The sequence below is a fragment of the Tursiops truncatus genome, chromosome 16, assembly GCF_011762595.2.
Source record: "Tursiops truncatus isolate mTurTru1 chromosome 16, mTurTru1.mat.Y, whole genome shotgun sequence".
Lineage (NCBI taxonomy): Eukaryota > Metazoa > Chordata > Mammalia > Artiodactyla > Delphinidae > Tursiops > Tursiops truncatus.
Genome location: NC_047049.1, coordinates 61,721,806 through 61,734,772, shown reverse-complemented (window position 1 = coordinate 61,734,772; position 12,967 = coordinate 61,721,806). Strand labels below are relative to the sequence as shown.

Below are 12,967 nucleotides of genomic sequence, written 5' to 3'. Positions count from 1 at the left end.
CGCCAGGGAAGTCCCTTTTATATGACTTTTTAAACCATTCAACAAATGGGTACCACCTGTACTGTATCCAAAGCAACAGCCAGGACAGTGCTGCCTTCATGACAGGAAAATCCCGTAAGTACCAGGGCCTCTGCCCTGCCTGGGGACGGACACACCTCCAGCTGGACGACAAGGCTACACAGGCTCTGCAGCCCCACCTCAGGACACAGAGAGCCTGGGGTTGAGCGCGGCCACGCTCAGGCTGTGAGCAGGGACCAAGCCTCAGCCAACTCTCACCAGGCCAGGGCGAGGGGCAGGGCAGGAGGGGCCTGACACATACTCAGCAGCAGCTGCACGCCTTTCCGGAGCAGGATCTCCTTCACTTCCTGCCGGACACAGGGCAGGAGCTCCTTGTCTGCGAGGGCCATTCGGGAGTGAATGAGAGTGACCTGGGGACAAACAACCACAGGGCAGAGAGGGAGCCACTGAGTCTCCTGCTCACACAAAGAGGCTTGAAAACACATCAGCCTGTCTCCCCAACTTCCAGTTTACAGGTGAGGAAACAGAGGGCCCAGAGAAGTACTCTGCCCACTGCTAGAACCAGTTAATGGTGAGCTGGGCTGGAGCCCACATCTCCCAGGGTAGGATTTTTTCCGACGTGCCAATGCTTCACAGCACACACCTCACCGAGGACCACGTGGAAAATGATTTTCAAGCATCCTTGGGCACTTATACAGTCTATATATAAGCCATCGACACTCTAACTGTAAATCAGGCTGACATTTACATTAAGGCTGGTTCTGAAACTGGTGCTTCCAGGCACGTCTACTTGCTGTCTGGGTCAGCAGTGAAGTGCGAGGGAGCCCGCAGTGATGTTCCAAGCTTGAGCTGTGAAATCAGACTGCCTGGGTTGAAATCCCATCTCAGGTACCCACTCAGTCACCTCCTGAAGACCCAGTAAGATGGATCACAGTCCTACTCAGGAATATTGTAATGATGAAACGAGAAAGTAAGTGTAAAGCACGTAACTCAGCACATAGCGACTCTTTAATAAAGGGTGGCTACTGTTACTCTTATTTGTCTATTAGTTACAAACATTTGGGGATTATACTGAGTTATTTACTACTTCAGACCAGTCCTTACCCCATAAATCAAAATTAATAAACTTCTACATGAACCACCCATAATAATTTCCAATAATTTGTCAGAGAATAGCCATATAATTAAATTAGCCCATATTTATCTTACTTTTCAAAACCAACCTGCCTTTCCCTAGGGAAAAAGAACCAGACACAGGCTCCACGTGGCTCCCAGTAGCTGATCTGGCATCAGCTGCAGGCAAGCCGTTGCCTCACGGACCCATAACTGCCCATCACCACTGAGCCCCAGGCTTAGCCTTCACAGCCTGCTTCCTTCCTCTCCAGGATGCCGGAAGGGTCTCCATCCCTTTATCACTAAAAAGAGGCAGTGCTGGCCAGTCCTTCCCCAGCATGGGCTGTGAGGTGTACACTTCGGGGTCCCCCTACGTGCTGTCTAGGGCAAGGGCTACTGTCCCTTAAAGACCAAAAGGCTGTGCTTGCTCCAGACAAGACACCGATGAGGGTGCCTTTGATCAAGCTGGTTGTTAGCAAAAAGAGGTCATCAAAAGTCTACGTTTCTATTGCAAAGGCCACATTACTGCACGGGACGTGGGAGTTAACCTTTCATAATGTATCCCCCCAGGGCATGGTCCTCCGGGTTGGCCCAGAGGGCAGAACCCTTCACTGATGAACCCTGGCTCTCCAGGTAAAATTCCCAGCAGAATGGGACTTTAGGGGGTCCCCCAGTGCAGAGAGCAGGAGACAGGAAACACACGCTCCCACTTTATGGTAACGGGGCTCCCCTCCCAGGCCCTGAGCAAATTCTGATGTTTGTCAGACAAAAAAGAAGCCCGCCTCCGAGAGTTCAAGGCCAAGGCCACTGGCCCACCTCTTTCTCAGGGTATTCTGTTTTAATCTCTGCTGCCATCTCCACTCCCGCAGAGCCTCCTCCGATCACCACGATGGACTGTGCGCACTGGACCTGGAGGAGGAGGAAACGTTAAGGTGCGCCCCCAAATCTGCCCTGCCTCGGGGTCCGCCTGGGGAGTGGGTTCCTTGGCCAAAGGAGTGTAGAGAACCTTTTCCAAGTTCAGGGTCCAAATGTGCTGCCTCGGGGCCAGCTCTTGCTGGGTGTCTCCCTGCATTTCTCATTCAACTATCACTACCTGCCCAGCTTGCAGGTGACCCGGATCTGCCTGAGTTCCAGGCCGGATTCCTAACCTCCACTCTTACGTCTGCTCATGACTGTGCCAGAGGTTCCCCAGGCCTCTCAGCAGCTGTGCAGAGAGGGAAAGACCCGGCCTTGGTCACACAGCTGTAGGACCTTCTCTGGGTCCCCACACCTCATCTGTTCAGTGGGGACAGACCCATTCCACCCACCTCTCCAGATCCCCGTGAGAAGTGACTGACAGCATGGATCCAAGCCCGCTCTATAATATAAACACAAGCCCCGTGCAAACAGGAGCCAATCGCCACATGAGCAGGTCCAAAGGTCTCCTCCCAGGAGCCTCTTCCTGGTAACTCTCCATCTCTACAGCGCCACTGCAGCCCCAGGCATCCCCACAGCTGTCCCACTCTCCCAGGGCCCCCCACCCCTGGCTCTGCCCTCACTGTCCTGCCGCCAGGCAGCAGGCAGCTCACCTGCGTCACCATGTCCTCATAGGCCTGGATGGCCATCTGCTGGCTGGACACCTGGTTAAACTTGCCTGGGAAGAGCCCAGTGCTGCCCGTGGCCAGGATGAGATATGTGAAGGACAGGGCCTGGGAGGGGCAAGGGAAAGAATGGTGAGGGCAGACCTGGGCTCCTGCATCCAACCCCAGGCTCCACCAGGCAAGCAGCGCCAAGGGGGAGAGGCCTCCTGCGGGGGAGCAAAACCATCACTGGTTAGACCAAGGGATGGTGCTAGAACCCAGGAAATACCCAAGGAGGCAGAGCTTACCGCCTGCTGGACCGCCCACCATCAAACAGGACAGGAGGGGAGAGCTCCCCACAGCAGCGGGGCAGGTGAGCGGGCAACAGGAAACGGCTCGTGGGGAAGAAGCAGGATTCCAGCTTCCAGTGTGGAGTTAGTTTAGAAGCTCCCTATTATTACCATTATTTTAGAAAAAATTTCCCCTTATCGTGTCAACAAAAACAAAGTGGGGGGGGGAGCGGACATCCTGTTTGGAGCCTAAATATATAAAACTGACAAACCCAGAGCTGCTCTGATGGAAGGGGGACGGGAGGGTCTGTATCCCACTCAGACCCCACTACCCCCGTGGAGGCCCGAGATGCCCGCATGGACCCAAAGCCACAGGATAAGGACGTTCTCAGTAATCTTGCCAACTGGAGATTCTACAGCCTCAAAATCGATTCAAGGAAGATGGATTTATTCACACGAAACCACACTCACTGAGGACAGGAATTGGAGCCCCTTTGTACAGTCCCCCTTAGCTCTGACTAGAGTAGAGGGCCAGGCTGGAGGGTACCCTCAGCATGGCGGGTGGGCTGCTGGCAGCTTGCTGACGGAGCTCTGGTCCCACAAGGATACAACAGGCACCGTGCTTACCCCAGGGCTGAGGGACACAAACTTCGGGAAGAAAACCTCTGCCCCACCGGGCGATGTGGGATTGTGGTGCCTACCCTTTGATTCCAGACAGTGAGGGGGCCCCTGGGCTGGGACCCTGGCTTTCAGAGTGAGGGCTCCGGGGCAAAGCTGCCTGGGTCCAAATCCTGGCTGAGTCTCTCCAGCTGTGGGGTCTTGGGCAAGCCTCTTAACCTCTGGGTGCACCGAGGCTACTCCACCTCCCTCACAGGGTCACAGTGGGCGTTAAAGGAGATCACGTGAGGCTTAAAACAGTGCCCGGCATACAGGGAAGGCTCTGCACCGCTCTCCTGTGGCTGCTGGGGCCCAGCCTTTGCTCAGGAGGCATCTGCTATCTGCCAGGCACCAGGAGGGCATGGGGGGCCCTTGCCCCTAAGGAGACGGGCCCAGGTGTCCTCCCACCAGCAGCCACATCCCAGGGGCCCCCTGAAGCCAGCTGAGGATGGCCAGCCCCCGCTGGGTTCACCTCGCCGTCCTCCAGCAGCACCGTCTGATTCTTCAGGTCTATCTCAACCACCAGGCCCTGCCGGAAGTTTTCCTTGAAGGTCACCGAGTAGGAAATGAATGTCTTTTTGGCAAACCCTGGGGAACGGACAGAGAGGAGGTCACGGTGTAAAACTGGGCTGCCCACAGGAGGCCAGAATAACTCAGAACATTTCCAGAGCTGCATGCCAACAGGGGCCCCTTGGTTAAACAGCCCCTGGGTACCCACTACCCCCTAAAGCGCCAGTCTGGGCCCCAGGTCCTCGGAGAAGCTCTCGCTCTGACTTCTGGGGCCTTGGTATGGTAGCTGCTTAAGGCCAGGGACCTTAAGATTCCCCGGAATTTGTCTAATGGTGGAATTTAGGCACCTTGCCCTAAGGGAGAAAACCACCCTGTGATCCACAGTGGTGACAAGACCACGGTCACAAAGAAAGCCCCAGAGAAGAGACCATTACCACTCTCCACGGAGGCCCGGAGGGCTGCCACGTTGTGGTGGAAGGAGTCCTTCATGTCCACCAGCACGAAGGGGATGTTCAGCACCTGCAGTTGGCTGGCGGCCGCGATGCCACCAAAGCCCCCGCCCACGATCACCACGTGCACGGCTCCCACGTCCATCGAGACCTGGGACCCCATCTCGGACCAGGTGCTGCTGGGGTAGGAGGAGAGACCACATCAGATTCAGGGGGCTCAAGGGCTGGGTGGGCAGAGGTGGGTCCATATCAAGAATGGCCTCAAATGCCAAGACTTGATCTTTTAAAAGTATGTAATCATCTTTTATGAAATTCCATTTTTTGTAAAATTTGAATTAAATTCCAAAGGAATAAGGAGTATCCTAATTCCATCTCATCCGCTCAACCACCCAGTTCCCTTCTCCAAGGCATCTACTGTTACCAAGTTTACATGAATCCTTCCAGAGATATTCTGTGCACCTACAATCATGATTATTGTTTTTGCACACGTTAAACAACTGTTTTTGCACTCTTTTTCACTCGTAAATATATTTGTCCACTCAACAGTATAAATTAATGGACCTCCTGCTCTTTGACATGTTCTGTGCTATGGATGCCGTGGTCAGAGAGACAGACAGACAGATATGGTCTCAGCCCCTGTAAAGGCAGGGTTTCAGACTCAAAGGGCCAGATGGATGATGTAGCTGTGGGAAGCTGGGCAGGTGCACAGTAACCAGAAACGGTGGGTACACCTCTGGGGAATTGGTAAGCACAGGTCACATTAAAAGAACTAAACAAAATTATTTAAGCACACCACTAAGCAAACACTGAGACCAGATTCCACCCAGCTCACACGTCACCAGCTTCAGCCCCAGGTCTGAGGAGATCACTTAGCCAGTTATGACAATCAGCCTGCAAAACAGGATGCGATGGGACTAAGGCCATGACAGTGCGGTGGGGAGGAGGGGCCTGCTGTGGGCAGGTGGTCCCCTGAGCATTCCTGGAACAGAGGACGTACACTGCGACTGGTGGGTGACACCCCCCAGGAGGAAGCGGGCAGGGAGAAATCTCTGCTGGGAGAAGGAACAGTGCTGGTTAAGGACCAAAAGGGAAGTCTGCTGGTGAGAAACAGGATGGAGAAGTGCTCATCACGTGGGCTCCAGTGAGAGGGGCAGGGGGTGCAAGGTCCTGCTTGATGGCGAGGAAAGGGAGCCTGCAATCGAAGAGAGTACCTGCAGAGGATGGAGGGCCAAGTGTGCACCAGGCTCACACTCACATGTGAGCACGGCAAGGAGGGAGGAAGTGGACAGACAGCAAGCTGTCAAAAAGCTCAATGGGGAAGAACATTCCAGCCCACCTCTCGGACAGCACTGCAGGCAGCTGGAAGGTCACCACTCTGTCCTCCATCAGGTGTGTAGTCTGGGGCACAATCCCTCCCCTCTCTGGGCCTCCATTTACCCCCTGTAATGGGAGGAGACAGCCTAAAATGTCCTTGCACAATAGGTTTCCAAGACATGGTGACCCCCAAGATGGTCCCCAGATCTTCCCACACTTATGGAGGCGGCTTACGGTTGGACCTCCAGACACTGTTGTCATTGGTATTCAAATGCACACAGTCTAATTTCTCCTCTGGGGAAGTGAAAACCTGGGCAAGGGAGGGTAGATCTGGCATAGGAGATTGGAGGGGATTTAACTTTGTTTCTCATTGGCTAAATGGTCCCCAATGCATTGAGGCTTGTGCATCCTAGGGCTGGGACCAAAACAAGTCCCCCAGCAGGCAGTGTCATCTTCACTGTTCCAGGCCCTCAGTAGGTGGTCCAGAGCTGGCCCCGTGAATGTTCATCAGGCTGAATCTGCCACCTAGGCCAGGACCCAAGAGGGGCCCGGGGACCAGCCAGGGACAGGAACGGACACCAGGAGCTGAGCAGGGCCGGGGAATGTGGCAGGCAGGCAGGCAAGCTATGGAAGGGGTGCATTTCACCTGCCCCTTCAACACGGCCCCCTCTGTGCCAGCTTGCCCTTGGGGCCAGCAGCCAGCGAAGAGGTCAGAGAAACACCCAGAGAGCTCTGCTTCCAAGCTGGCGGGGCACAGGCCTGAGAGAGGCTACCCAGCTTGTTGGGGAGAGGGGTCCACCATGGACCACCCAGGGAAGCTCAAGGTGGAGCCCTGAAAAACAGCTGGGGCCAGGGGCCTTCTTCACAGAGGGAATAGCTTAGGCCAAGAAGTCCAGTGGCAGGAAGGGAGGGGGTGGGAGGGGTTCAGGGAACAAGGTGGGGCAGCCAGGAGGGCAGGGGACAGGGGACAGCACACACAGAGGGCCTGTCATGCTAGGGCAGTGTCTGGGCCTACATGCTGCCCTGGGGCCCTCGCAGGGAAGAAAGCCCAGTGAGCCCAGCACAGGCCTGATGGGCAGTGGGTTAGCCAAAGGAGTTGAACCCCTGCTCCCTCAGCCCCCCAGGATCATTAACTGGCTTCCCCAAAGGACAAACCCTGGCCTCACCCAACTAGGCACAGCCCTCAGTGAAGGTGAATTGACTCTTTAGAGTTCCGGTGCAGAGTCTGGGGCCTGAGGGCACACCCAGGCCCAGGAGGGGCTGCCATCGCTGGGCCAGGGAGGGGAGGCGCCTTTACACCACAAGCCGACTGAGGCCTCTCCTGAAATCTGTTCTCTCTCCTCCACTAACCTCTGACACACCCACTTGGGGAACGGGGGGCCTGGTGACGCTCCAGCCCATTCCACCGGTTCTTCCCGGCAGCCTCCCTTGCCCAACACTCTTGGACACCTGCCTCTCCCTTGGCTCTTCCAATGCCAATTCTCACCTGGACCCGAGGACAGCTAGACTCCCCTCTGCTCAGCCATGACCTACTTCACCAGACACCTAAATCATCGGCTTAAGCCATGGACCAGCACTCCTAGCCACACACCCTGCAGGTGCTCAAAAAGCAAGTGTGCAACTGATGATGCTGAATTATATGTTCTAATGTAGCAGCAGTGCTGGGCAAACAGCCTCAATCAGTGGGCGACTCCATCAGTCAATGGAAACCTCCACCAACGGGGGATTAGAGGACACACTATTACACACCCGTACAATGGAATATTCTGGAGACATTCAATTTTACAGTGGAAGATTTTTTACATGAAAAGTTTGTCCACAATTCATCCGCACCCACAGACTGTACAAGACCAAGAGGGAAACATAACGTAAGCTATGGTCTGTGGGGGATTATGTCAATGTAGGTTCAGGAACAAACACACCACTCTGGTGAGTGATGTCGATAATGGAAGAGGCTATGCACGTGTCAGGGTAGGAGGCATATGGGAAATTTCTGTGCCTTCCACTCAATTTTGCTGTGAACCTAAGACTACTCTAAAAACATAAAGTCTTAGGAAAAAAAAAAAAAGCTTGTCCATCAAAAAGTCAGATAATAGAAAGTCATGTAGAGCCTAATCTCCATTGTGGGCCATCAGACCCAGGCACCCAGCTACATATGCACACATACAAGTGATGATGACAACAGTGGGCATCCACTGCGCTTTTATCGACGTCTTTGCGTTGAACAGGTGGGGTTTCCTCCTCATTTTGGAAAGAATTTCAGTAACCTGCCCCAGTTCCATCCTCAACGGTCTGGCCAGATCTGCACTCTAAACCAAAATGCTAATAGTGGTTGCCAGATGATGTTTTTACTTTCTTCTTTGAGCTTTTCTCCCCCTTTTTTGTACTGTTTGAATGTTTTTAAATGAAATAATAAAGCTTTAAAGACAGAGCTGGCTTCCTACAATCTAATGTTTTTAATTGAGATATTTTTTCATATATTATAAAATTCACTATCTCAGAGTGTACAACTCAGTGGTTTCTAGTACACTCATAAAGTCGTGCAACCATCACCACAATCTAATACCAGAACATTTTCATCACCCCCTCCCCCAAAAGACCCCACATCCATTAGCATTCATTCCTCATTCCCTCCTCCCTCCAGGTCCTGACAACCACTAATCTTTCTGTCGCTATAGATTTGCCTATTCCATACCTTTTGTGTCTGGCTTCTTTCACTTAGTGCAATATTTTCAAGATGCATTCAAGCTGTAACTTATAACAGTATTTCATTCCTTTTTATGCCTGAGTAATATTCCATTGTATGGAGATACCACATTTTGTTTATCCATTTGTCAGTTGATGGACATTTGGGTTGTTCCCACCTTTTGGCTGATATGAATAAGGCTGCTATGAATATCTGTGTACAACTTTTTGTGTGAACAAAAAATTCTCTTAAGTTTATACCTGGAAGTGAAATTGCTGGGTCCTATGGTAACTCTAGATTTTACTTTTTGAGGAACTGCAAACCTACCATCTGATTTTACTGACCATCAAGGCAAGAGGATGAGCACAGAGAATCTTAACTGAATCTTCCCAGATGCAGGAATGTTAGCATAAAAGCAGGTCCAAGGGGACTTTCCTGGTGGTGCAGTGGTTAAGAATCCGCCTGCCAATGCAGGGGACACAGGTTCAAGCCCTGGTCCCAGAAGATCCCACATGCCGTGGATCAACTAAGCCCGTGCACCACAAGTACTGAGCCTGTGCTCTACAGCCCGCGAGCCACAACTACTGAGCCTGCATGCCACAACTACTGAAGCCCGCGCGCCTAGAGCCTGTGCTCCACAACAAGAGAAGCCACCGCAGTGAGAAGCCCGCGCACTGCTGCGAAGAGTAGCCCCCACTTGCCACAACTAGAGGAAGCCTGTGCACAGCAACGAAGACACAACGCAGCCAAAAATTAATTAATTTATTAAAAAAAAAAAGCAGGTCCAAGAAAACAATTCCTAACTGTCCAGCAACTCCTAACTAATTTTGCCTTTGCCCCTCCCCCAACACACACACAGTATGGTCTACACTCAAATTTTCTCAGTAAATCCTGTTTTCTCTGCCAAGGACACCCAGCCTGATCCCAGGGGGATTCTTCTCTAATAATACAGACAAAGGGCTTTTAGGAATCTACTGAAAAACAAGGAAGTTATATTTAGGCCAAAGCTGTGGGGAGGTTATGCCTCAGAAGACACACAGCGGACCCATGTGGGCTCTGATCAAAGCAAAGATGTCGTCCCAGAATTGTTTCATAGAGATTACAAATAAAACACCCAGCTTTTGAGCGCTCACCAGTTACCCCCAAGGTAGATTTCCACAGCCGTGTCCAGAGTGGCCGTCCTGGATGAGAGGGCCTACAGTGTGACTTGAAGCACCATGAATATATCTCTCCAACCCGGCGAAGGCAGAGGGGTGGGCAGCCTCCCTCACTGGACCCCAGGGACCAGGCTGAGAGTGGGCACTCCATGGCCAGTCCCCCAGGGAACACATGGTGAACAAAACCCAAAAAGACCGATTTCTGAAAGAGGCTCAAAGTCTGAAGAGGGCTGTCCTTTCACGCCCTCAGGAGAGGGCACTTCTGGGCAGACGGGCTCATGCGGGTGTCATACAGGCTCCGGTGCTGAAGCCTAGGCCGCACAACTTGTACAGTCTCCTGGGAGCCAGTCACTTTGTGGTTCCCTTAACATCCCCATGATCTGTGCCTGGACCCTGGCTTCCTCTTTTCACCACCAGACACAAAGATCAGGCTGGCCCTGACGCACACCCCCTCTACCCAGCTCCTCCCTAACTGCTGGGTAGTCCCGAGCAAGGCCTCGCCCAGCTGGGCCTCAGTCTTCTCCTGTGAAATGGACCTTCCAGATGCAGGGTTACACACGGCCTTCCTTGGAGGGCTCTGAAAGCTTGAGGCACATACACACACCCAAGCAGGCCTCCTTGATAATTTATATATTTATATATTTTACATGTTGGCCTTTGAACACAAGGTGCAGAGCCGGGACACCTAGAAGCCCCTTCACAAACTATGTCTGACCCTCTGCCCTGTGCCTGTCCTCCGGTGGGACAGTCAGCTCCTAAGCACCTCTCCCCTCCCCACCCTCACGGTACAACCAAGGATCAAAGGGAGTCTAATCAGAGGGGAAAGGCAGGGTGTGTTTAGTGGGTGCTGTTGAAAGAAAAGTGCCCAACATCAGGCACTAAAAGCAGCTCCCGGTGGATCAGGAGTCCTGGGCTTCCCCCCAACCTCCGGCCCCATCAGAGTTAGTTGGGCCACCTCTGGCCTTAGTGCCCCCGCGGAAGCTGGGGCTCCGTGGAGAAGCAGGACCTCCCAGTACACCCTGGAGCCTATGGGCACTGGGTAACACCGGGCATTTTCCTCCTGGACACTGAGGCTTTCCTCCTGCCTGTGACACGGGCTTCCGTCCCCCGCAGCAACTTCCACCGCCCAGCGGCGACCCTCGGAGCCCTCCCGGGATTTGGGGGGGGGGGGGTGACGGGGGTCTTTGTCTTACTTAGGAAGACTTAGCAGGGATTTGGGGGGCGGGGGGCGGGGAGCGGACGCGGAGGAGGCGAGTTTGCTCCGTCCTCACTGGGAGCAAAGCTCCCCGTTCAGTTTTGAGGGACCTGGGTTGGTGCAGGCCTGAGTCCCTCATCCTAGACCAGGGGTTGGGGGCGCGGACCTATACCAGTCCTCGGCCTGTTAGGAACCGGGCCGCACAGCAGGAGGTGAGCGGCGGGCGAGCGAGCGAGCAAAGCTTCATCTGCCGCTCTGCATCCCCCCTATCGCTCGCATTACCGCCTGAACCGTTCCCCTCCCACCCACACCCCGCCCCCGGCGTCCGTGGAAAAGTTTTTTTCCACAAAACCGGTCCCTCGTGCCAAAAAGGTTCGGGACCACTGTCCTAGACGACCGCCCTCTCCTCCCCGGCCCCGGACGCTGTTTCGGCTTCTTGGGGCCCTGCAGGCGCGGGGGTCCCGCAGAGCTCGCCCGACGCGCTCCTCACCTGCCAGCGGCCTCCCGCCGTTCCGGCTCCCGTTCCGGCTCCCGCTCCTGTCAGCAGCTCCCGTGGTCGCCGCCGGGCCCGAGGCCCCTCCCTTGCCGGCGTGACTCGGCGCGTCTGCTCTCCAGCCTCGGCGCGTCTGCCCTCCAGCCTCGGCTATGCCCCCGGCGGCGCCCCGGGGAACTGCAGCCTCCGGCCCGCCCGCGCCGCCGGCCCGGGGAAGCCAATCGCCCCAACCGTGAGCACTCGACCGCTACTGTCAAGGACGCCCGCGCTGCCCCGGCCCCTCGGACTCTGCTCAAAGTTCGGTCCGGCTCCCTTGCCGGACGCCTTTCCAGCCTTTAGAGCGCGGGCCCCAGCACTGGCTGTGCGATCTCGGACGGGTCACCAGCCTCCTGCCTTCACACATATAAACAAAAATACAAAGCCAGTTGAGCACCTACTCCACGCCTGGCATTGTGCTGGGTGTGAGGGGTGGGAGTGAGGGGTTGTAAAATGTAGAACAATGCAGGCATGGTTTCTGCTTTCCTCCAGGTAATAGTCTAGGGAAAAATACTAAACAACAATAAAACATATGTAACACTAATTGCAGTAAGAAAGACCGGGGGCAAAAGAAGGGTGCCAAGGCCTCTCTCCAAGGATGAGAAGTTAGCCCTGGGCAGAGAGAAAGCAAGTATGCTCTGGGTGTGCAAAGACCAAGGCAGGATAAATAGCTGAGAGCAGGGGCATTGCAGAAGTGGTCGGGGACAGAGTGGCCCAACGTGGCAGGGTGGCACAAGCCTCCAGGTCCTGGTAAAGACTGCCCGTGTGATCCCAAGGGCAACGGGATGCCACTGATGGGTTTTAAGCTGAAGAGTGAGGTCTGAGTTATGTTGGAGGGTGAAAAGACAGGGCAATGGGAGGGCTGCCTGAAATTGGGTAAACTGGGCAGGGAGTCCAGGGAGAAGAAGAAAGCACTCGGATCTGTCAGGAAATGTACTGCTGCAAGCTACAAACTGGAGGTAGGACCAAGCCAGTTTGGTGACAGATAATCCATCTTCACCTATTTAATGCAAATATTAGCACCTACCCGAATCACTGCAGAAAAGATTCAACGAGATCTTTTTTTTTTTTTTTTTTGCGGTACGCGGGCCTCTCACTGTTGTGGCCTCTCCCGTTGCCGAGCACAGGCTCCGGACGCACAGGCTCAGCGGCCATGGCTCACGGGCCTAGCCGCTCCGTGGCATGTGGGATCTTCCCGGACCGGGGCACAAACCTGTGTCCCCTGCATCGGCAGGCGGACTCTCAACCACTGCGCCACCAGGGAAGCCCCCAAAGGTCTCTTTTAAGGGATGCCTCTACTCCCACCAGCGGCAGGGGATAGGCTGCAGAGAAGGCCAGGTAGAAGGTTCTTATAGGCCAGGCCTGGAAGTGGCACACCTCCTTTCTGCCCTTTGCAACTCACGGACACACCTGACCGTGAGGGTGGCCAGGAGATGCAGTCTAGTGTATGGCCACAAAGAGAGGAAAACAGATTCTGGTGTCTGACCTGC

General features: G+C 54.4%; 1 protein-coding gene across 11 annotated transcripts in view; it reads right to left on the bottom strand.

Annotated features, from left to right (window-relative positions):
• Positions 1-11,591, bottom strand: part of AIFM2 (AIF family member 2) — a 126,055-nt gene extending 114,464 nt beyond the window's left edge. For 2 of the 11 annotated variants that reach the window (XR_012326694.1, XM_033841541.2), the window contains exons 1-6: positions 5,933-6,056; positions 4,582-4,775; positions 4,110-4,225; positions 2,700-2,819; positions 1,948-2,040; positions 320-428 (exon numbers count right to left, since the gene is read on the bottom strand). Coding sequence is in view for 9 of the 11 variants with exons in the window: in XM_033841541.2 (XP_033697432.2) it covers positions 320-428; positions 1,948-2,040; positions 2,700-2,819; positions 4,110-4,225; positions 4,582-4,775; positions 5,933-5,982 (682 nt within the window). In the remaining 2 variants the exon portion in view is untranslated. Of the gene's footprint in view, positions 1-319; positions 429-1,947; positions 2,041-2,699; positions 2,820-4,109; positions 4,226-4,581; positions 4,776-5,932; positions 6,057-11,438 lie in introns of those variants that run through there. The other 9 variants (XM_033841546.2, XM_073793712.1, XR_012326695.1 and 6 more) reach the window with 8 other exon arrangements.
• Positions 11,592-12,967: the final 1,376 nt, after the last annotated feature.